This window comes from Agelaius tricolor, unplaced genomic scaffold (genome assembly GCF_023055355.1).
Source record: "Agelaius tricolor isolate 1412-34295 unplaced genomic scaffold, bAgeTri1.0.p SCAF_37, whole genome shotgun sequence".
Taxonomy (NCBI): Eukaryota; Metazoa; Chordata; class Aves; order Passeriformes; family Icteridae; genus Agelaius; species Agelaius tricolor.
The window spans coordinates 5,407,649-5,431,465 of NW_027269297.1; the positions used below are offsets into that span (position 1 = coordinate 5,407,649).

At 44.4% G+C, this 23,817-nt stretch overlaps 1 protein-coding gene across 1 annotated transcript; it reads right to left on the reverse strand.

Annotated features, from left to right (window-relative positions):
- Window positions 1-1,540: 1,540 nt before the first annotated feature.
- Window positions 1,541-11,507, reverse strand: LOC139603186 (ficolin-2-like). The gene is made up of 8 exons (XM_071453710.1): window positions 10,960-11,507; window positions 10,170-10,223; window positions 8,278-8,313; window positions 6,864-6,899; window positions 4,923-5,050; window positions 4,394-4,523; window positions 3,724-3,858; window positions 1,541-2,859 (listed from the first exon to the last, which is right to left on the reverse strand). The coding sequence occupies exons 1-8, from the start codon at window positions 11,174-11,176 to the stop codon at window positions 2,612-2,614; spliced, it is 984 nt and encodes a 327-aa protein (XP_071309811.1). The 5' UTR covers window positions 11,177-11,507; the 3' UTR covers window positions 1,541-2,611.
- Between the last annotated feature and the right edge of the window lie 12,310 nt (window positions 11,508-23,817).

Consider the following 23,817-nt stretch of genomic DNA (forward strand, 5'->3'; position numbering starts at 1 on the left):
TCATGCCTCAAGCTAATACATGATTGGTTAAATCCTTCTGTGCATGCGTTTTAAGCTTTCAGTTAATTTTAGTTAGTATTTCATCTTCATGCGTCTCACTGCGGTTTTCTTGTCTGCCTTTACATCCTGAACTGTCTGCCGCTGAGCATGTTCTTCTTCTTTTGTGTTCTTCAAGGGCATTGTGACCTTATTCAGTTTCTACGAAGACTGGATTGTGCATATATGTCCTTTGTCCTGCAAGAAACCCTCAACACTCCCTCATCCATTTAGTGGTAAATTACACTGAATCTTAATGTATACTATTTCTTCACTAGATATAATATAGGTACCTTTATCATGCACTGTATTTTACCTACTAGTAGTTCTTTTATTTCTGTGTAGTAAGTTGTCTGTTTAAAGTCTCATCAGTGTCCTTTACAAGCAAAATTTAAGCATTGAAGGTTTCTGTGTAGTAAGAGGAGAAGCTAGAGGTGAGCAGAGAAAGGGAATTTAGCACTTTTAGCTAGTTTATAGTGGACTATATCAGCACCTGCTTATACATCTCTGTAGAGAAGTTTCTGGTAGTACCTTGCACCTCTGAGAAGCTACTCCTGGAAGACAGCATCAGCAGCAGATGGGTGAAATACAGCGGAATATTCTGGGACCTTGGTACTGGTGAGGGCATGTGAATCTTATTGGGAGTAGCAGAAAAACAAGACAGAGCTCCTGGAGAGGGAGAAGTAACTATGAGGCTTTCAGTGTGCACTTCTCTGCTCAGACACACTCTTTCTTGTGTAACTGAAAAGAAGTAAACTGAGACAGGAGTGAGTGGGGAGATGCAAACCTTCAGGTTTATTTCTTAGCGCACTGTTGACCTGCTGTGGCAGGCTGAGCGACCTTCTCACTTTTCTCACCCACAGGGTTTGTATTCTGTCTTGTAGGGCTGGAGCTGCCCTTCCTACATATCTGTGCAATATACAGTGAAATAAACCTGGGACCATTAGAAACATAACACAAAGAAATACTCTATTTCTGCTGTCTCTGTTTATCCCTGCAGTGAAGAGTTAGCACTTGGGTCTCCTCTGTCAGCTATGGCGAGGAGTCCAGCAGCATAACTGCAAGAAGAAGAGACCCAGTTCTGCTAATAGTCAAATACAATACATGAAGCAGGTGAACTGTGTCCACCCACCAGCAGATAGGCCACCCTCAAACGCTGCTGGAAACGAGATGAAGTGGAAGGTACTGGCACTGTAAACGATGACCACATATGCAAGGCTTGACTTGGAACTGCTATAGTGTCTTGGTACGACACATGATGCTGAACAGACTGTTTTGCATACAGCTCTTGGTCCACAGCAACTAATGAGATCTAGAAACATGCCCTGGAAGAATGGCTAAAGCTGGCTCTGGGCCCAGCTGCAGCTGTGTCCTGGTGGGAAGTGCTGAGCAACTCTGCTGTGGTTCCAGGAGCTGGGGTCCCACCTGAGGTCCTGGAACATGTGGGGAAAGAAATGGGAAACTGGTAGTGCTGATAGCACTGTATCGCTGGCCGGGGGTATGTGTACAAATCCCAAACAGGATGGGACTGCTGTGGACCGTGCCTTGAGCTGTTTTATTTTCCAGCATCAGTCTCATTACATGGTTATGACAATAGGAAGATGCCATCAGCTCACATCCCAGGCAGCAGACCAAGAACTCAATGTTACAACTTTATAAGTTTTTTGACCAATCACACAAAGCAAAAGCATATTGACAGTAGTTCTATCCAACCACTATAAGCACATGTACCTTTGGTTAAAACAATGCTTGCTTATTTTGAATACAATACCTACTTGTAAGCCTTAAAACACAATGCACATTATTAACTTCAAACTTCCTAATATCTTGCTAGATAAACTTTTCTGTAGCTTAGGGAGTTATTCTAGACAAATGTTAATACACAGACCATTGTTCTATTTGTCCTTGCTTTTCTACTTTTTAAATAATTTTTCTGCTGACCTATCTCATGGCTACTGCTTAGCTCTAATCACAGTTCTGCTGTCTCTGAGGCCTGCCTTTTGCAGCTTTCCCAAAACCCTCAGATTTTGTGGATTCCTACATACTGTGCTGGAAGCTCAGTCTTTTCCATACTGTTCTATGTTGTGGCTCCATCACAGCCTGCAGGGAGAGTGGGACAGGTCAGGAATTCAGTGCCTTTTGGATGGCTCTTGGGTCCAGTTGAAAGAGGCTGCATGCATATTGGAGTCTTCACATACATGGATTGTACTGGAGATTAGCAGCAATTACCACTTAGGGTCGTAATATCAGAGAGCTTTACTGAGGTGCACTGGCCCCACTCATCACCTGGTCTTTAAATCAAGATAACACACTTTTCAGAAGAAGGTGCTTGGGCTCAGTCTGCATCAGTGGGGCTGCTGAAGGTAGTCAGGGTGAGAGAGGGTCAGGATCTGGTGCTTACAGAAGCTCAAACCAGTACCGATATCTTCTGGCTTCAAAAATCCTGCTCTAGGCAGAAAGGACAACCTGTAGTACCCTTTCTGGTCCATTTTTGTCCCCAAGCAACATTGTTTTGTGTCTTCTGTTGGTGGGTGAGTGGCACCTCTTGGACCTAGTCAGGCACCCTGTCACCATGTTAAACTGGCCTGAACTTCATTTCCGTTTGCTTATAGGAGTAGTGGTATTCTTTGCCTGTCTTCCAGTTGATGCCATCAGCATAGCTCCCATGCGCACCCATCCAGTACATCCCATTCAGGTTGGAGTAATGGCAGTCATTGTACCACCACGCTCCCTTATATTCTGTGGCACAGTTAAAGGAACTCATGTCATTGTCGTGATCTGTTGTTGAAAATGGCATGTCCCTGTGGTACGATAAAGAGTCCCCTGCAGAGAGCACATGTTCACAGTTAATGCAGTAGGGATCACAAACAGGACACTGATGTGTCTGTGCACCCCTGCTGGGCACCAGTGGCCCTTCCCAGGTGCAAGGCAGGTTGTATAAATCCTGCTGCTCTCTTGCCCAGGTTTCCTCCTTGTCTTGGACAAAAGTATCCTTAGCTCTGCTAAAACAAATGGAGAATTTATCTATGCCTGTGAATCAAGTGGGCCAGATTCTTTTCACAGGTACACAGATGTCACTTCTCTTGGAATGCTCAGGTTCTCTGCAGATATACAGGTCTGAATTACCAGACAAGGTTGCAGTGTGCAAAGCCACAGAAACCTAGAGCACTGCTCTCAGGTGTTGGTTTCACTCATTCCTGAATGATGGATATTGAATTTTGAAGAAGATTTGTTTACTTAAAAAAAATATTAAAAATAGGGTATTAAGAGGATGGAGTGCTGATGCTGCAGGTATTGAACAGCACCCCAGCCCTAGAAATGCTAGACCTCCTGGGCAAATGTCTCCTGCCAATGTAACCAAAAGCAGACCTTGACCTGGCTGATGCAGAGCTGTTGGGAAGGTCAATTGGATGGGGTGTTGCCCAGGACCAGGCTCATTTGCTGCTAAACCATAGGGCTGGTCTTGAAGGTAATGCTCTGAATCACATTTCTTCGGGTGATGCATGTCCCCCTCCATCCCTGTACCCAGAGGTCACTCAGTACCTGAGGTACCATGGCCAGTTTTAAAAAACTGACCCAAAATGTAGCTGATACAAGGAGTGTGCATGATACATCTCTGCATAGAAGCTGAACACTTCTGAAATGCTCTAGGAAACAGACTTTCCCAGTGAGCTGCCTCAAACTTACCAGCGTTTCCACCAAGGAAGTCTCCTAGAATCAGCCTGTATTTCTCTGACTCTCCTAAAACTCTGAATGAAGCATACTTGGCAAAATAGTAGTTGTTCTCAAAGTCTCTGAGGTCAACACGGAGTTCACAGGGTCCTAGAAGAGAAGATGGACAGCAGTGGTGCAGGGCAGATGGTGAGTATGCCACTGGATTTCAGAGTGGAGGGTTTAAGGTGCTGTGAGCTAACTTGAGAGGAGCTGCCACTACTTGAGAGATTTTGATTTCCTTAAAATTCCTGCAGAGCCTCCTATACCTTTGATGGTTTTCTAGGGAAGCACCTTTTCAGATATGATATTGGGTGGTCATGGGCAGGAGACCTGCACACAGCTGTAACTCCAAGGCTGTGTATGGACCAGATGATGCCATCATAAACAGTCCAAGTAGGAAGATGTGTTGGCCTGTCTCCAGGGTAGATCATGCAGCTAGTTCATTCTCTTCCCTGACTTCTAGTTTTGCTTTTTTTTAGAGTTCAGTTTCCAGTGTGCAGTAGGCTGCAAGAGCCTGCATCCTGTTTGGGATTAACAGTGGGGGCCTCAGATGAATATGAGAAACTCAGAGGTCTGCAATGACCCAATGTGGTATAGGGGTTGGACTCTCATGGCCCCAACCTGGGACAGAGGCAGACCTTACCCAGAGAGGTGAGGAAGTGGATGTTCTCATTCCCCATCCAGAACTCCGTCAGCTGGTTGCCAAAGCCTCGTTTGTATGAATCCCAATCTCGCAAGAAGTTCACTGACCCATCCCAGCGCCTCTGAAAAACCTGAAAGAGACCCTCAGCCCTACCAGCCCATCCCTCACTCAAAAGCACCCACAGCTCCTGGGGGACATGCCCACCATGGTGAATGCTTCCCCTGCATCAGGACACTCTTGTAGGTGTCTGGGGAGCAAATCCCACAAGAATCCCTTGCTCAATGATCTCTTCCATATGCCCTTGGAAATGAAAAGGAAATTATTTTCTGATTTAAGCAGGGAGTGGGTCTGTGGCACTCAGCCTGCTTCCAGAGACAAGTCTTGGGGGAATCCCCTGCGTCCAGAGGGATTCTCTCTGGCTTGCAGGTGTGAACTTCAGCTGTGTGTTTCTATTTTTGAGCCATCCTTTGCAGCCTTAACAAGAATCTCTGTAGGAACATGTAAACCTCCCTCTCCTCATCCTACTCACAATCCATCCCCCACCATCCGTGTCCATGTCACAGAAGACAGTGGTGGCATTGCAGTCTTGGGGGTAGATTGTGTACCAGCCACTCAAAATCTTCCCTTTGGCCAACAGTTCTTGGCAGTTCCCCGGTTCTGTACAAATCAAAGAGATCAAGTGGAAAGAGTTATAATGTGAGTTATAATCAAAGGAGCACGTTAGCCTTGAGCCTTTGATCCCTTCAGCAACCAGGTGGCTCTTTGTACTGCAGGATCTTAGTGTAGAGCTGCTGGGAGCCAAACTCTGCCCTGGCTTCTGGGCCCATATGTTGCAGGGGAGATGGGCACCTTCTAAGAAAGATAGTCTAAGGTGCTGAGACTCCTCTCATCTGCAATGACTTTTGGGGATCTGGATGATGGAACTGCTCTGAAAAAGATGACAAACTCATGATCCAGAAATTTGTCCCAGCTCCAGAATGTATGCAGGGCACAGAGAGTGGGTGTGCAGTTGACAGCAAAGGAGTTAGTGACACAGGACAGCTCCCTGTGAGGCAGTGAACAGTGTTCAGCTCATCCTTTATGGATTGAATCATAGAATCACCCACGGTTTGGGTTGGAAGGAACGTTAAAGCTCATCTCATTGCACGCCCTGCCATGGGCAGGGACATCTTCCACTAGATGAGGTTGCTCCAAGTCTCATCCAAACCTGGCCTTGGACACTTCCAGGGATGGGCAGCCACAGCTTCTCTGGCCAACCTGTGCCAGGGTCTTACCACCTTCTGAGTAAAGAATCATCTCCTAATATCTAATCTCAATCTCTCCTCTTTTAGTTGTAAATTGTTCTGTAAATCACACAGCGACAGTGTCCTGTCACTGCCCATGCAAAAAAATCACTCTCCAGCTTTTTTATAAGCACCCCCTAAGTACTGGAAGGCCACACTAAGGTCTCCCCAAGAAACAAAGTGCTTTTGAATATGTACCTGTATATATATATGTGTGTGTGTGTGTGTGTGCATATATATGCATCTTATGTATACTTTTTTCCCTCCCCAAAACCATACCTGCTGACAGAAGTTCAGATTCACAGGAGACTGAATTGTCCCTATCAGACATCCCAACCTACAGCTGCATCAGTAGTTGTTTTAGGAAAGCCTGGGAGGATGATCAGAGATGGTGGCGCTGGTGGTGCATGTGTCCCAGTGTGCTGTGTGTGATACATGCATACACAGCTGTACCAGGCAGGGTATCCTGCTCTCCTAGGAGGGAGATGGTCCTGGGCTTGGCCTTTTCCTTCCTATTAGTCAAATCTTTTACATGCCCAGAGAAGTGTCTGGGGCAGCAAGGAACCAGTTCAGTGGCATCCCAATCTGTCAGGTGTTACAGCAGCTTTGATCTGTCTGAGCCTTTATTGTGGCCCTACAGCACCCAGCTGTAGCCAGAGCAGGTTGTAGCTGTCCTCGAACTTTAGTTCATGGAGATGGATGGGGCAACTGAAAATTGTTTCTTTTATTTTTCTTTTTTTCTTCCAGTGAATAAGTTAGTCTGAACACTATCACACATATGAACTCCGCAAGTACTAAAGGTGTCACTGCAAGTGCAGGAGTATAATTGCCTTTGAAGTAGCCACATGTCCATACAGGTGTTTGCAGTGGTTTCATCTTAGAAATCAGGACACCAAGTCTCTGAAAAATTCAAATCGACCTCCTCCAGGACACATGGAGAACAGGACATTTAAGTAGTGCTCAGAGGACCTGACTTTCTCAGCATGGCTGGAGTACAGAGTAGACCCACAGAAGCTGCATGTGTCTGTGAGATGCAAAGATAACAGTGATATTTCCTTACTCCATTCTTCAATATCACTCTGAACTTGTTTCTATTCCTATCCTGTCCTGACTTCTGGTGGAGGTAGTCCACCACCATCCACTCTGCAAAGCTAACCAGTGTTGTGAAGACCTAGGATGAAACTTACCCCATATTTCTGGAAATCCAGGCTCTCCTTTTGTTCCTGTTGGACAAACAACACCATCAATTGCTCTTCACCTTCCATACCCAGCACTCCCCTTCCCAGTACTTGAGATTTGCCAAGACAAATCCTGCTGCACTGGACAGCTGTTATGTTAGAGGAAGTGCTTGGCTCATCTGCACCAAGCAAATGAAAGGCATAGAGAAAGCAGGTAGGAAGGGTTGCTCAGTATAAGCTGTCCTGGCTGCTACCAGGCCCACCAGAGGAGGCCCACCAGCCTATCTGCACAGACCTAGGAAAGCACAGAGAGGCAGGTGGGAAGCCAAGTCACAAACCCCTGTAACTACAGCAATGACACCCAGCTGCTTCAGACACTTGGAAGAGCTCTCCAGGTTGACCAGAAGGTACATCATGGGGCGGCCACTGGGGGGTACACTATAAATATAAATTTTATTTTTTTTTTATATATATATATATATATATATATATATATATATATATATATATAATATCTATTTATGCACAAGGAGTGGCAGCCTTGCCTCTCTTGGCCTGTTGGCCCTGGCGTGATCTAATTCCTGCTGGCATCTGTTTTAGGGCTTAGAGGTCCAAATGGTGAGACTGACACAGGACATGTCTCTGTTGGACCCAGCTGCTCTGCTTGCTGCTGTGCAGCCCATGGAGCTGTCTACCAGCAGTTTGTGCCAGTGAGTCCCACTGGGCTAGGACATGTGGGATAGGAGTGGGTGAGTGTGGGAAGGAGGAAGCAATGCACCTTGGAAAGGCAGAGTTACAAGTCCCATCAGGGGAATGGCTGCTGCTGGTACAGGGCTTCAGCCAGTGGTTTGGGAGCAGCAGTGACAACTGGAGCACTAGAACCATCTGCCAGACCAGTGGTGTTGGACCCAGTGATTGCCAGCCAAATTCCAGAGAGGGAAGCCACAGTGCAGACTGATGCTCAGTGGTGGGTGCCTCTGGCCTTCACATGCAGGATGATGGCATAAGGGAAAAAAACCCACGTTTCCCTAATACCTTATTGCTAGTGCTGGTAGAGACACGTTCTTCTGGCACTAGCAGCAACTGAATTTCATTTGAGCCTCTGCATTTTGCCATAGCATGAGAATATTAAGAGCTCTGCCCAAATCTGGCTGGTCCCTCAGCCCTGTGGCTTCTGCAGCTGATGGTGCCAGGTGGCAGCACCAGCTGCCTGAGTTGAGGACAGCACCTGCTGCTGAACATCTGGTTTGGGAGCAGGACTACCCACAGCACCTGCACCAGGGCAGAGCCTATGATGAGGTATAACTGTCAGCAAACAGCCCCATCCAGTCTCTGTAACTGCTCTCATCTGATGTAGGAGAACAGCACAGGGTAGAAGTTTACAAAGTAGCTCACATGATAAATTCAGCACAACGTGATTTACCTTTCAGTCCTGGGAAGCCAGGCTCTCCAGCTGCTCCTACAAAATACAAGAGGAAAATGCTCATCACAGACTATCCAATGCAAATGAATTACTGTGCCTCTACAAATGGCTGCTCCAGCCCCTCAATATGTCTCAAATGTACAAGAGAGGCTGTCAAGAGGAGCAAAGCTACAGTGCTTGGCTGAGTGTCCCAGGTGGTGCTGCTGCCTCAGCCTGGCTGTTCTCTTGATCAGCAGTATCTCTCAGGAACAGCAAGAAGAGCAGGATATAGAGGAGAGAGAGCTGCTTCTCCATCTCTTGGAATGTATGGGGCTTCACAGTTCCATTTCAGTGACTTTTTGTGGGGGCTTTCTCTTTACAGTCAGGCACTTAGGAGATTTTGATCAATAGGGTTTTTCAGTGGTTTTGTCCATCTCCTGCTGGCATTTCAGTTCAAGTCTTGGGTACTTTTGGCCAGGAAATAGCTTCATATTCAGCATGTAAAAAGGGGTGTCTTCCCTTTAGTTAGTCAGTGCTGCTCAGTCCCTACACAAGTTCCCTTGTGCTGGCAGCTGGATTCTTTAGTAGAGACACTTTTCCAGTATTTGCAGCACGTTCCTGCTGAAGGTCCTAAGCAAGCCTGGGCAGTGAAAGCCAGTTTCTCAATAAACATCGTCCTCTTCAGGGGTTCATCCCATTACAAAGGAAACCTCATTCTGTGCCAACGTTTGATCTCGTTCTTGTGGTCAAGTGGGCACTGCACACCGAGGCTGAAGGCTGCTGAAAGCAATGATATGCCTAGGCCTGAGCAGCAGGGCTGAGCCAGAGTAGACTTACAAGATGGATCGTGAATATTGTGTGACTAACACCATCAGTATTATTTACCTAAAAATAGATGACAAAGATGCTTATGCTAACTGTTTATAACCTTCTGTAGCTATCTGCAAGAAATGTATAATTTTAAGAAACTTTTCCAACTGAGAGGCTTGTTTGTAAGGTATTTTAGGGGAAAACCCTCCCAGCCAAGACCTGGGCTCTGGCTGAGCGCTGGCCCTGGCTAAGCGGAAAGCATGCCATCAGATTCAGGCATTCCTGAGCTAAAAATAAAATCGAGTCACTTTGACTTGCTGATTTGGGCCTATAAACACTGGACTCCCTTTCAGGGGAAATCCAGAGACCTCACCTATGGGATCTCCTACACCATGCAGGATTTCCCCAATTGCCAGGAAGGGTTGTCCAGGTCCTCTCTGTGAAACAGGGCTCCCCAGCAACTGGATGATGTTAAAGTACTTAGGAAATTAGTGATGTATCCTTCTAAATCACTATCCTGCCTCTTGTAAAGTAATGATCAGGTGCATTACCTTGCTAATTTTTTGCTTGTTGCCAAAGCCAAGCATATAGTTTTATTGAATGTACTATTTAACTTACGTATTACTTCTATATTCATAGTAAAATAAGACCATTCTTTCCATTGGTATGTTCTTTAAATTGCCCCTGTGAATTGGCAGAACAAGCACTCAGCATAGTGCCTCTGCATCAGGCCTCTGGGCGGAAGCTCCATGGAGAGCTCCAAAGCTCCTCAGGGCTGGGGGCATTTGGGCAGGCTTGTTGTGCTGGGGGCAAGTTAGGGTAGGAATAGGGAATGGGAAGAGGTCTGATTTTAGGGTCAGTGAGAAATTCTGAGAAGAGTGGTATCTTCTTCTGTGTTGTGGTCCCAGACACTCAAGGACGCTGTTTCTAGTGTTCACTCCATGCAAGAGCCATACCCCAAATCAGGCTTTTCCTATGCTACTTCAGCACCGTTTCTTAGCCTATGGCCAGTCCTGCAGTTCATCTCTGTAGACCCAGTCTCCTAACGCATGTCCCGAGCTTGGGGGCATTTACAGATTAGAGCTGCATATGTTACACATTACCTTTTGCACCAGGTGGTCCTGCTTTCCCGGGGAATCCCTGGTCTCCCATTTCTCCTGCAAAGAGATTAATTTTTTATGTGCATGTTACAAACTGACCAGAGCTGGGAGTCAAAGAAGCCTGGGCAACTGGGCCTTGGCTTTCACAGAAATGGGGGAGCTGAGGTAATCAGATTCAGTCTTGTAACTTAGTTTTACTCTTTTACCTTACTCCTTTTTTTCTATTGAAGCCTTAGTACACTGGTATTGCCATTCAAAGTCTAAATTTGCAGTTCACATATGAATTCTTATGAGCTTTGATACATCGTGGAGCCAGTCCATGGATTTTGCTATGGTGGATCATCTCGCTCAGCTGACATGATTGACCTTCTCTGTGAGTTGGCTATGAAAACTCTGAAGGAACCCCATCTCCCTTACTCCCCGGAATAGGGGTTGCCAGTACATTTCCTACACTGTTCCCCAAAAAACAGGCAGGAGCATTTCAGCCTCCCTCCCACCCAGACTCTTGAATACAGACCCAAAAAATAAATGGATGATTTTCTGTAGAAGAAACGAATGAGATACTTCACACCCCAAGATCACATCAGATTTGTGACAGGACTTAAGGAAGAAACGGGTCACTCCATGTGTACCAGCATATGTTTAATTGGGGTGGTTTTCACTCCAGTTCTCCAGTTCCTCACAGCAGCCAGTGCCAGGCCAGCTACTGCTCCAGCCTCAGCTTGCTTCTCCTATGCAAAGGAACAAAACCATCTCATCTCACAGTGTTGATCACTGGTTTTGGGGGCCTCACCTTTTGTTCCTGGGAGACCTGCTTCTCCTTTTGGGCCAGAGACACCTGGGATCCCTGGACATCCTTGAAGAATGGCAAGTCGGTCAGCATCACGCAGTCCCACTATTCTCACCTCTGAGAAATGAAGACAGTCTTTGTGAAGATTATTAAGGCTCTGAAATGTCTTGGAGAGGAAACCAAATCCTTTGAAGTTGAGGAACAGTGTAATCAAAAGCATTGAGTATGGAAGTATCAGGGTGTTGAATGGATTGACAGATGGCAGTGAGGATCTCACATATTAGAGGAGCCAGACTCTGTATCTCTCTGGCTTCAGGGGAGTTCAGTAGGAGAGGAGGCTGATATATATGACATTGCATGCATGACAAATGTACTGTAGTTAATAAAACATAAGCTGAGAGGTGCCCCAGTGGGGTATTGATAGCAGAGTAAGTGACACTGGTGGATCTGTGGACAGTAAGGGTAAGAGTTCTTCTAAATTTCCTGATGGCAGACCTGTTTGAAATTGCCCCAGGCCTTCTTGGGGAATACAGTCAGAATGCTGTGCTGTGCAGCATCCCCAGACTGATCCTTTGTATTGTTCTGTATCGTTTGGTAACTGCACGGCAGCCCTACTAAAAACATACCAAATGGGGGGGGGGGGGGGGAAAACTCACTGAAGACTGTCTGTTCCTAGACACCCCACTGGTCAGGGAACGATGTTACATCACTAACTGGAGCCAGTAGCTTTCTTAAACAGCTGCTGAGACTTCAGCCTCCCCTTACTCTCCTCCCACTGGCAGCTGAATTTAAAAAAGCATAGAAGGAAAAAAACCCATATGCTACTTCTCCCCTCTCCCCCCTCCCTTCCCAACCTCTTTCTCTTATCAGGGGAGATGAAACAGGCTTTCTCAATGAGATGGCAGTAAGGTTTGTGCTTTACTCACCTGAGCAGGTGTCCTCAGCATCACAAATAGTCACTCTTAGGCTGAGCAGTACCAAAAGGGCTGGGGCTGCTGTCCCCATGTCCAGTGCTGCTCTGCACAGCTCCCCTCAGCCACTTCCCGGGTGCTATGGTCAGCACTGACCCATCCAAGCATTTTATATCTAACAAACAGCCTCAGTGCAAGCTCCACCTCTGTACTTGCCCACTGGCTGCTCTCAGGTCTGGGGCCTGGCTAAGTCTCAAGTTATTTTGCAGATAAGCTACTTTCCAAAAGTCTGATGGGAACATTCTTGCCTCACCGCCCCGGCCTGCCTCACCTCTGTCCTCAGTAAATTTTGGATGCCTTTCCCTTATCATATTGTATTTCTATTTTAGATAAAATGAACCAGCAAAACCAAATTTACCTAAGTGTAGACAGCTCCCCTCATCCTCCCTGCTAGTAGCACTTTATGAAGAGCAGAATTTACTGTGTTGATGGGGAAACTGAGGCACTGGGAGTCAAAAGCCCAAGGTCAGCTGAGGCCAGTGGCAGAGAGAGGCTACACAGCCTGGATCACATTCCAGTACTCTTCCTGCCTGTCAGCCCAGCACCACTTCTTGCCCTTCAAGCTTCCATTTGTACATGATTCATGAATGACAGAGTTCAAACTCAGGCAAGGGTAGGTAGACAGAGCATGTTTGATTCCCCCTCCGCCCCCAACTGTCCATTGTATTAGTGAGCAGGATTTCTGGTTTCTTTCACCCTGTTCTTTGCTCATTTCTAGCAGTGTTACTAGACATCCAATCTGCTTCATCATATTATTTTCAGACCCAGAGTCTGTAAAGTTTATGAATTTTAGTAGAGGGCAATTGTCCTCCTTATTGTTACATCTCAGTTCAGAGGAGACTGATTTATTGGAGATTTTTCCCAGGATATCAGAGGCAGAACACAGCTCCCCCTCAAGCACTTCTGTCATAAGGTGTCTCTAACAGTCCAACTTCCAATGATACATGACAGTTTAACGCTAGGCAAATGGAAGAAGGTGAGGGAGAGGTAAGTATTTGATTGCCACTTAAATTCAGCATCCCCCATATAGCCCAGATATATACTCATAAGCATACTCTTATTCATATATGTAATAATATAAAATAATAATCCAGTAGATGTTGCAGTAATTTTAATTCCTAAGAAGCAATTCTGGCAGGGAAATGCACCCCTTACTTTCCTTCTCCCATATGGAAAAATTGCAGGAAAATCAGAGGTATTGTGACAAGATGGTCTGCATTCAAGTTTGGGTTTTGCTTTACATGAGAAAAAGCATCTCAATTGTGGCAACTGGTGTGTTGCAGTTCTTGGGGAAAAATGAGATCAGATCCTTTCTTCGTTCAGGAGGAAGCCTCCCAGAAGGAAAGAGAAAAAGGATTGGCAGGTGCTAGGGAGGGAGAGATCCATGCAGGACTGTCTAGGGTGACTGGGAGCTGTACACCTCTCTTTTCTCATCTGTACAGCCTGTGCTGTCCATCTGCAGTGGACTGGTGTCTGGACTAGGGGGCAGGTGGAAGTGATGTAGAGCTAGCTCCCTGCACTGAGAAGCCTTCTCCTGCCCAGTGCCTCTGCTCTCTTTGTGGAAACATCTGCAATACCTTGTTTCAACTTGAAGGCAAAAGCTGCTGCCTTCATCTGTTTCCCTTTTGTAAATTACTCCAAAAAGCAAAGGCCTTGCAGATTACCCCATAATTACAGTCTCTCTAGGACTTCAGGCTAGATCTGTCTTGACAGATCTAAAAATAAATTAAAAATGTTTGCCCTGATTTTTCCAGGTACTCTATTAGCAGGTTCCAGGTCTGGGTTGGGCTGAGAACGTATGTTATGAAGGCAGCTGTGATGTATCTGCCCAGCACTGATGCATCCCCCTAAGTGTTACCAGCTGTGAGCTCCATCCAACCTGGGGGACATCAATATCTCCCCACTTTCATCTGGGAAAGCAGCAGTGTCCTTGTTGATGCAGCTGCTTTTGGGAGCAGGGAGGAGACTGCCAATGAACAAGCTTAGTCCAAAGTAGGTCAGACTCCTGGGGGTAGATTTTGAAATTGGCGCAGAGATCAATATGTCCTTAATTGCTTTTCCTCATGCCAGTACCCAGTGAAGGTTGCAGAGGGCTGATTAGGCTTGAAAGTATACAAAGATCTTACATCAAAGAACATCCTGACTTCAGATAATCTAGACATAATCCACATTTTGCAACACTACCAAAGAACAAACGTGATTTTGAAAATACAGTGTTCTATTTCCAAAACATTTTAATTTTTTTCCCTCGGTGTTGCTATTTTGTAGGAAACTCCAGAACACATACGTTTCAAAATACAAATTATTGAAATTCAGTTTCCCAGATGCTTCAAGGTAGAGAAGATAGCTCAAAATAAGGTAACTCTCAGCTTCTTACCTAAACCTACCCACCCCTCACAAAAGCAACATCCAGCTGCATTGTGATATGTAACGTGTGGCCTGATGATAGCTCTATACCACTGGCATGCTATGAACCAAGACATACACCTTTTCAAAACCACAAACTCACTCACCTATGATTCCCATGTGCTGGGTTTCTCCCTCTCGTGCATAAGGTTCCAGAGCTCTAACATGCAATTTTACTAGCAAGCCATGTGCATGTAGTCCTGTCTTTTCTAAACCAGCATTTCCCTCAACTTCAGTGTAGCCCCAACTCGCCCAAAGGCCTTGCAGTGTAACAAACTGGGTCCATTCAGCCTCTGCTTTAATCTTAGGATGTGGGATTTTAATCTACTCCCAAGTCCCTTTTTTAATGATCCTTGCCTGATCCCTTGCTATCCCACTGCTATCATACCTCACCCTTGATTTAGCTTAGGCAGCTCAGAGACAATGATACCTACTTTGCCAGCTAAGATGTGGACTTCAGATCTCCAGAGCCACTTTCTGAATTTCTTCTAGAATGAGGAGAGCACCTTCTTATTTCTTTTTTGTACAGAGGAAGCCTATCAAAAGCAACTGCAAAAAACCCATAATCTCCTACTTCAATGTTTTAACAGTCTGTATTCTCAATTACAAATCCACCTTGATTTCTTGACAGAAAGAGCAAAGACAGACCATTCAATTGATTGCAATGTCTCTGAAAGAGCAACCAAACCTGTAGTTACATAAATGCATAATGAATATTTCTGTTTCAGCTTTAATACCTTTCTCAGTGCCCAGTTCTACCCATAAGCGTCACATCATCACTGCCAACCTAGATGCTGTTAAATTTCTGCTTATTTGAGAAGACAGATTATGTATAAAGAAGTAATATTATGTAGCACAGTATAAATACAATTTAAGGAAAGATATGTCAAACATATTTTACAGACATAAAAAAGCGATGAAAAAAAGCTGTTACTGAAAAAAAAAATAAAATCCTGCCTTCTTTCTGGGAAGCTGGTGGTTATGTTGTTGGGGTTTCAGGGCCTTGCAATCCTAACAGTAAAAGTGCCATAACAAAATCACCCACTGAAATGGTAATTTCTGACATGAAAGGATTCAATGTGCCAGCACAGATGAGCATGGGAAGACTTAAACTGAGAGTTTGCTTCTCATCCTGCTAAACACAGCATTTTCAGCTTTGTAAAATTCATGCCTGTGTGATGGCCAGGAGCTGTTACTCTGGAACAAACTGCTCCTATCTGAAGGTTCCCAGAAGAATGCCATCTACACCCCTTGGCTGTTTGCAGTGATCAAAAGTGAGGACAACAGCCACCTTTGTTTGTGTATGTGCTGTTGTCATATTCATGGAAAAAGTGGCCAATACGAAGATGGTTTCATTCAGCAGGAAACACCTCATCTCAGTATTTATTAGTAATAGCTGTGAACATTTCTTAAAATAAAACAGGTTCAAATAATATCCTTAATGCCATGCTGCATGCTTTGGCTAGCCTCTAACAGGACCAACAAAGCAAGTCTACTTCTGTTCTTCCTACCCAGGCCTCATCCACTACAAGAATGTTCTGAGCTCATTGGTGAAGCTTTCTATGCATTTCAGTTATAGTAATTCCAAGACAAAATCAAAAATTATTCCAAAATGAAATAAAAGAGACTGTAGAAAATGTTACATAGTGTTCAAATGTCTCCTTCATGCTCTAGAAAAGTAAAGGCTACTTTATATTACAGTATGGCTCACTGCTGCTCTGGAGAAATGCATACTTATCCTTTCAGGAATGAGTGACTTGCTGGGAAATAGAAAATTAAACTATTTCTAGAACTGCTCACTATAATTAATTTAATTGGTTTACATTGGTGTAACTTCCACAATCATTCACTTCCAGGATAACTGCAAGACATACCTCTTTTAGATTTTGGAGAGAAGTACACTGAAGACAAGGTATGCTGAATGCAGTAATGTTTTGGAGTAAGGTTTTGGTTTTCCTCTACTTTCTGTTATGGAAGCTGTTGTTTAGCAGCCACCCTGCTGAAGTCCTCACTCTGGGGACTGGTGATGGAAACACAAACCTAAACAGACAGTCTCCAGCTCTCTGGTTCGACTACAGAACTCAGAAATGGCCAAAGGAGCAATGAGAATAATAACAACAACAACAAAGAGAGAAACTAATCCTACCTAGACAGTCTAAATAAGAGTATGGCAGCATCCCTTAGTAATACGGTACAAGACCACTCACCACAGAAGGGTTGTCTGGAAGCTGCAACTAGGCAGAGGAACACCAGTGAAACATCTGTTGTCAGAGTTTGGGAGCTTCAGTAAGATGTAACTTTCATTTGCTCCAGGCTCAAAAGTCCAGGCTATGCTCCTGTGCAACAAATTACATACTGCTTCCTAGCTATGGGCCATATGCTTTCCATTTGGATCACCTGGCTTTTTCTTTTAAAAGTAGAACGAAAAATAAAGTTACTTCTCTTGCTGGAGAAAACTTTGTCCATGGGTATTTTCTGAAAGATTGCCAGGGACCTAAAACCAAAATAGCGATTGTCTGCTACAAAAATTAACCCCACAAGCCATGTGCACTCTAATGGGTCCAAAGGAAGGCTATCTGCCTTATCCCAGTTCAAATGCAGCCTAAAGTAGTAACTCAGCATTCTGTAGAAATGGTAATTGTAACTATCTGAGTAAACATGGCTTTTGGAGACACCAGCTCTCTCTATTTTACAGGATTTAAATTCCTTATTTAGCTTGTCTCATAGAGACCATCTTTAAGTTCAATGGTACAAGACTTGGGTAGAGATATAGGATAAACATGTGTCCACATTAAGCTGCAGGGCAGTGCAGCTATACAGGAACCATGCTCTTGCTTGTCTTGGCTTTGTATAGTTTCCTAATGCAATGAAATGAGAACATCTAGAACCTCCCTGCAGTACCTGAATGGAAACTTGCAAGCAGCAGCTTTTAGTTTTGACTGGCATCTCTCCCATTTCTCCTCAGAATATTTTCCCCAGCTACCAAAATCTTCTTAAAGCCCCTAAAATTTCCTACCACCATTCCCGTCTCCTTGCATTCCTGTTTCCAACATTCCTTGCTATGTTTCTAATTCTCCTTATACCCAAACTCCTCCATCATTCCTACAGCAACCTTCTCAAGCCCTCTACCTGTTTTCCTGGTTACTACTTATTTGGCTTAGAGCCCTTGATAAGGTAGTTCATTATTTGGAGCATGTGCTGATAGAGCATTGGCCTTTGGAACATACAAGGGTACAAGATTTCCCTGCAAGCTGTTCCGGGCTATCTCCTATTTGCACAAACCAGTTTTAATTCTTGAGGGCTGGGGAAACAGGAAAAATGACAAGGGCTAGAGCAGAAACACTGAAAGCAAGTGGTGCCCAGCTTTGTTTCCTTTAAAAGACTAAAATAGCAACTAACACAGAAATATGACCATAGCATCCACTTTGAATGGAAAATGCTGTTGGAGAGAAAGAAAAAGAGATCAAATCCTCTGTTGGTATTTCAACAGGCATTTGCAGGACTAGGGCTGTACTGGCGCCATTTCAAATAATTATCCAAACTGATATTGTTTGCAAGCTATCTGCCTTAACTTTGTGACTGAAAGGTTAAAATATTTTTCTGAAAATACAAAAGGAAGATCTTAGAATCAGTCACATAAGATAGTCTAATAAAAGTGTATATTACGTGTAAGTAGCTGCTCCAGGAGTGCCTTACTTTGACCCTCAGGTAGTTATACAGTGTATTACTTCTAATTTCATCTGATATTTTTTCTTGCCTCTCTGAGGGTGCAAAACAAAGAGCTCTCAGACCTTAGTATTTGGTCTTACCTCCTATGTTTAGTGTGGAGTACTAGAACATTCCAGCTGCAAATTAGTCCCTGCATCCAGCATTATTGATTTCTTTCTTTTCAATTGAAGACTTAATTACAAACTGTGAGCTTCAGACAGATTAAATAATTAACCTTCATGAGAACTCTCTGAGACCAGTAGGCTGTATTTCAATCCGAGGCTCGGGGAGACTACACCAGTCAAAGGTACTCACTGGTTCTGAATGCCTCATTTGGAATTACTTGATTTGGCTTCAGCAATGAGGATATTTTATATGCAGCCTTTGTCAGCATACAGCTCTTAGCAGGCATGGGTTCCACAGATCCCTTCTCAGGGTGTCAGGAAGGTCATCTACATAATGAGGTACATCCACTAATAAGCCAATGTAGGAAATCTGGGTAGGTAAGAGAAGACTACAACAGGGAAATAACTGGATGTTATTTTTCCTGGTGGAACAAAAAGAAAATTGTAATGGATAGACGAAAGAAATCTCTTAATCTCCATCCTGCCTCTTTTTCTGCTGCCTTATCTGAACTTTCAGATAGATCTATTTTTTGAAGGTTAATTCTGAGTAATTGCTTAAGTCCAGGTGTCATTTAAAAACACACAAGAAAAAAAATCTACCGTTGTCAATTCCCTGAACAAATGGGCTTTTAAAATCCTTTCTCCTTGGAGGGTAGGAGTGAGTTAACAACACAAATTTTAAAAATCTGATGAACAAAATTATTCATCATATCTGCTACAAAGCCAAGAGTCAGTACATTTTTATAATTAGCCACTTTTAGCAAGAAAAAGACCTCTGTATATGATCTCTTTCAAATTGAGAGAGTCAGTCACAGTGTGAGCATTCCCTCCTGTTGAATTGGTGTTAGCATCATCTGCTGCTGGGATGCAGCATTTGATCTCCCTGGGCAAACCTGTCCCACACGTACAGCCTTGGCAAAACTGTCCAATGTATTGCAGCCTGACATGCTACACATTTTATTGAGGCAATAATATTTCCTTCAACAGCTTTTAAATGTTTCCTTTTTTTCCCAGTACTGGGTCACCATCTGCTCTTAATTCATACCTTGCTATTGAATCTGTTCTTCCAAGACTGCCAGGAAGGTTATTCAATTTCATTAAGAGTAACCATTCAAATACTAATGAACGGCCTTCAACCTGGGGGACCTGACAAGCATCACATCAAACACCATCTTGTTTTTGGTCTTTCTCCTTCAGAAAGCAACACGGAGAAATGTTTTCTGCTAGAAACTTCCCCACAGTGAGGGTTGCCAGTGTTGATGACAGGTGAGGAAGATGGAAAGCTATAAAATTTTTTTTGCTTCCCTCTGCTTGCTCAAGAGGGAGGAGAGGCTGTGATGTACGGCGTGGCAGACCAAAGATGTCTAGGCTGGGAAACTTCATACAGATGGCATGGGGAGGGGAGAACGTGAGATCTTGCCAGCCAGGTACCGCCTTATTAAGAAAATACTGGGGAGAAGAGGAAGGATAGACACCTTGCCCTGCAAACAAAACCTGGCTGTTCAGACAGAAGGAAGCAAAGGAGTTCTACCCACCCACCCCTGCTAGTGCAGAGGCTGGGGCTCAGGTGCAACTGTGCAGCCCTTCCCCATGGCACTGATCCTGCACTGCTATGTTGTGGTGTTGCCACATCTGGCTCCAAACAGGAGAAGATAGGCCCTAACCATTTGCTCCTGATCCAGGCACACTCACAGCCCTTCCCAGGGTGTTGGTCACTCATCCCCACCTTCTCGTTTTCATGCAAAGAGTCATCTGAAATGATTCCCAAATAGCTAAAACACCAAAGCACACTGGGAAAGGCAGGTTTAACACAAAATAAATGGCCATAAGAAAAAAATAATCTTGTTTAGCACGGGGTGTTGCTCTTTACTTCCTGTTTTCCTTCATAAAGTTATGTGCTTTTCTATAGAACAATCTGTAAACAGAGGTGAAGAAAATCCCTCTCCCTGGAGGCAGAATTAAGTGATTATGCATCCAAAATTTACTCAAAATTTTAAAACTTAAGCAAGCACATAGTAGTTCCCATCCACAGCAAGTCTGGCAAACCTCATTTCTCTTTAAGTGGCATTGGCCACTTGGCCAGATCTCTCTGTGTTCAGGCACTGGGGACTGCATTGACCAGGGCACTGACAGTCTGAAACCAGTCTGGATTGGCAACATGCTGGGGACAACTGGGGATAGGAGTGAACAGAAACAACTAGCCTCTGGGACTATGACTCCATTTTAATCACGCAGATCACTCCAAATGTAGGGATGCAGCTCCACAGACCCTCTTACCACAAAAGGCAGTTCTGATCTGATTCTCCTGTCCTCCACAAAAACTACAGGAATTTGAATTTTGTGTTACTTTTAGAAATTTCATCTCAGCTTCACAAAAAACAATCCCTGCAGGCCCCTGCTTTCCAGATCACCAGTCCTTATTGATCTCCAGTTCCCTGGAAAACCTGCCTCAGTCCCAATGTGAGCCAGCAACAGCTGCAGCCTGGCTGAGCAGAAGTCTGGAGAGGTCAGAACCCTCCCCTGGACTGCTGCACTTGGAATGAGATCTAGCTACAAATGCATCTCTGGAAACACCCTCCAAAACGTTCTAGGATCAGACCTTTAAAATGACACCAAAGGGCAACACCTCCAGCACGAATCCTTCCTTGTCTCAGCCCTGGCTTACTGACACACACACAGAGGAAGCCAAGGGTCACACAGGCCCTGCTTGCAGAATTCGTGATCCAAACCCTTGCCTTTCCCTGCACAGCACTGAGGGAAATCTGATGGAGGATTAATAAAGTACCTTTGCTGAGAGCAGTTATCACCCCAGGCCTTCAGGCTTGGCAAGATTTTGTAGTGAACAGACCCAAATTAAATTCCTAAATCTAAATCTCTAACAAGTCTTGTCAGAAAGATACCAGACAGTCACACAGACCACAGGACCAAAAGACTGCACAAGGAATGACAGAAGCTTTTCCATTAATAGCACAAGTTCCTTTTCTCCCTCATCAGTCTGGGACTGTAGGACCGAACCTTTGCAACCAGGAGACAAGAGAGTTGTAATCATCACTTAAACCTCCCAAATGGTGTTATTTCTCAGAGAATTGGGCCAGAACTGAGCTATTTCCATGTGCCTGCAGTGCTTTGGGGAGAGGCAAGACAACATCCCACTTCTGTCTGGAAAAATTTGACGATAATAAAAAGTCATTTCCTGTCTTTCTCTCTGACCCATAACCAAAGCAGCCATACAGAACAACACAGAGTATTTAGGGGAGGCCTGATTCACGTGGGAAAAAATCCCAAACCCTAAAGAAACAAAACCACCCCAAATTTCAAACTGAAACACACTGCTGCCTTAATGGGGGCATATGGCAATACAGCTGGAAAGTATTGCTCAGCTTGTAACTGACACAGACATGTTAACCCTGTGTCCTAGGGTGACTTTATGATGCTTGTATCCCCATTCGTCTGTTTAGCCCAAAAATAAGTCTTGCACCTTTAAGAACCACTGGTTCTGAGAGCGAAGGGAGGGGGAGAGAAGAAGCACACAGTTTGTTTTCAGAAACTGCACTCATTCATCCACATTCTGGCTCCTGGACTGCATTGTCTGCAGACAGACAGACAGACAGCGGGACAGAGCTCTCCTTTGTTGCTTTTAGTTAGTTCCTAGCTAGCTAAGGCAGAAAAGTACTCAGGTGTCCTGGTTCAGAGCAAATTTGGGAGAGAATCCCCAAAGGGGCTCCTCTAGGAGAGCACATTCAATTGGCCCCTCCGCCCAACCAGTCCGGGAGAAACTACCTCCTTGGAGAAAAGTGGAAAAAACCTGTTTATTAAACAATAAAACCTAAACAATATTAAACAATAAAACTCCTTGCCGCTCCAAAAGAGATGACAAACTGAGAAAGTCCCCTCCCCGGGTTGCAGCTGAGCTCACTCAGTCTCTTCTCATTCCCTCCGGTGCTGGAAATGTCACAGGCCAGGCCTGGCCTGGTGGGCCACAGATGCTAGCTAATGGTGCACTTTTGGGTGTTCAGTCCAGAGCAGGTTTCAGGAGGTCCAAAAAAAAAAAGGAAAAAAGAAAAAAAAAATCACACTCCAGGGAACTTCTTTGCTTCAGCTAGCTAAAACTAACTAAAAGCAAAAGAGAGCTCTGTCCCACTGTCTGTCCATCTGCAGACAACACAGTCCAGGAGCAGGAATGAGGAGGAGTGAGTGCAGTGTCTGAAAAAAACTGCGCGCTTCTTCTCTCCCCCCTTCACTCTCTGGAACAAGTCTTAATGGGGCAAAACTTATTATTCAGCATAAACAGAACAAGGCGATTGGGGATAAAAGCATCATATAGTCAACCCAGGACACCAGGACTGTGGTTTCTCTTTTTCTTAGAACTGTTTAAACCTGCTCTGGACTAAACAACCCGAAGAGCACTGGCAGCTCACACCTGTGGCCCACTGGGCCAGGTCTGGGCTGTGGCATTTCCAGCACCAAAAAGACTGATAAGAGACTGAATCAGCCTAGCTACAGGCCATAAAAGAGACTTTCTGAGTTTGTAATCTCTTTTAGAACAGCAAGAGGTTTTATTGTTTAATAAACTTGTTAATTTTTTGTGCTAGTGAATGCTTTGCCTGTTAAAGAAATAATTTTTCCACTTTTCTCCAAAAAAATATTTTCCAAAACCAATTAAGAAAGGGGCCGCTTAAATCTATTTTCTACAAGAACTCCTTTAGAAGTTTTCTCCCAAATTCACCCCAAACCAAGACACTCTGGTAGGCCACAAACCTTGGCAACACAAAGCAGAACCCTGTGACAGTGTTCACAGGGGGTTTCGGATGAGGAAAGAGACGGAGATCTGACTCCATGTTACAGAAGGCTTGATTTATTATTTTATGATATATATTACATTAAAACTATACTAAAAGAATAGAAGAAAAGGTTTCATTAGAAGGCTAGCTAAGCTAAGAATAGAAAGGAATGATAACAAAGGCAGCTGTCTCGGACTCTGTGTGAGCCAGCTGGGCTGTGATTGGCCATTAATTATAAACATCCAAGATGGGCCAATCAAAGATCCACCTGTTGCATTCCACAGCAGCAGATAACCATTGTTTACATTTTGTTCCTGAGGCCTCTCAGCTTCTCAGGAGGAAAAATCCTAAGGAAAGGATTTTTCATAAAAAGATGTCTGTGACAGAACCCCCGAAGGGGAAAGCAAAAGATAATGGTGTGCTTGGTATGTTTTGTTTGAGAGAAATCATGAAAGACTGTACATCCCTGTATGAGTCTGTGCAAAGCTATGATTAAGCAATGTTACTAAGAAACATAAATGTTGTGATTACTGCTATTTTTAGCTATAGCTGAAAAAGTATATATACTGAGCTTTTGGAATGAGTAAATTGGCTTTATGCATGCAAACCATGGAGTCCCTCTCTCCAATCACCCACAGGAGCACACAAAACTCTTAAGTTAGAGTGGAGATTACAGACCAGAAAAAGAGGCAAAAGATGTGCTCTGCTTCAATACACTCTCTGATTGATAATTCCAAAGGAAATTCCCCATGGATCGTAAGCAATCACCTATAATTTTTCCCCTGGGATCATTACTGGTTTGCCTTTCTGTGGAAGTGTTTCAAGCATCCATAGGGTTCCGGATCTTGGTTGTTTATGGCTCATCCTCAA

What these genes read in the sequence shown, in the direction of transcription:
- LOC139603186 (XM_071453710.1), bottom strand. Translation starts at nt 11,176, where the DNA reads ATGCTTTTGATTACACTGTTCCTCAACTTCAAAGGATTTGGTTTCCTC. An exon ending in AGGACCACCTGGTGCAAAAG is followed by an intron (nt 8,314 to 10,169) that starts GTAATGTGTAAC and finishes TGTATTTTGTAG; the next exon opens with GAGCAGCTGGAGAGCCTGGC. An exon ending in TGGCTTCCCAGGACTGAAAG is followed by an intron (nt 6,900 to 8,277) that starts GTAAATCACGTT and finishes TTTGTCCAACAG; the next exon opens with GAACAAAAGGAGAGCCTGGA.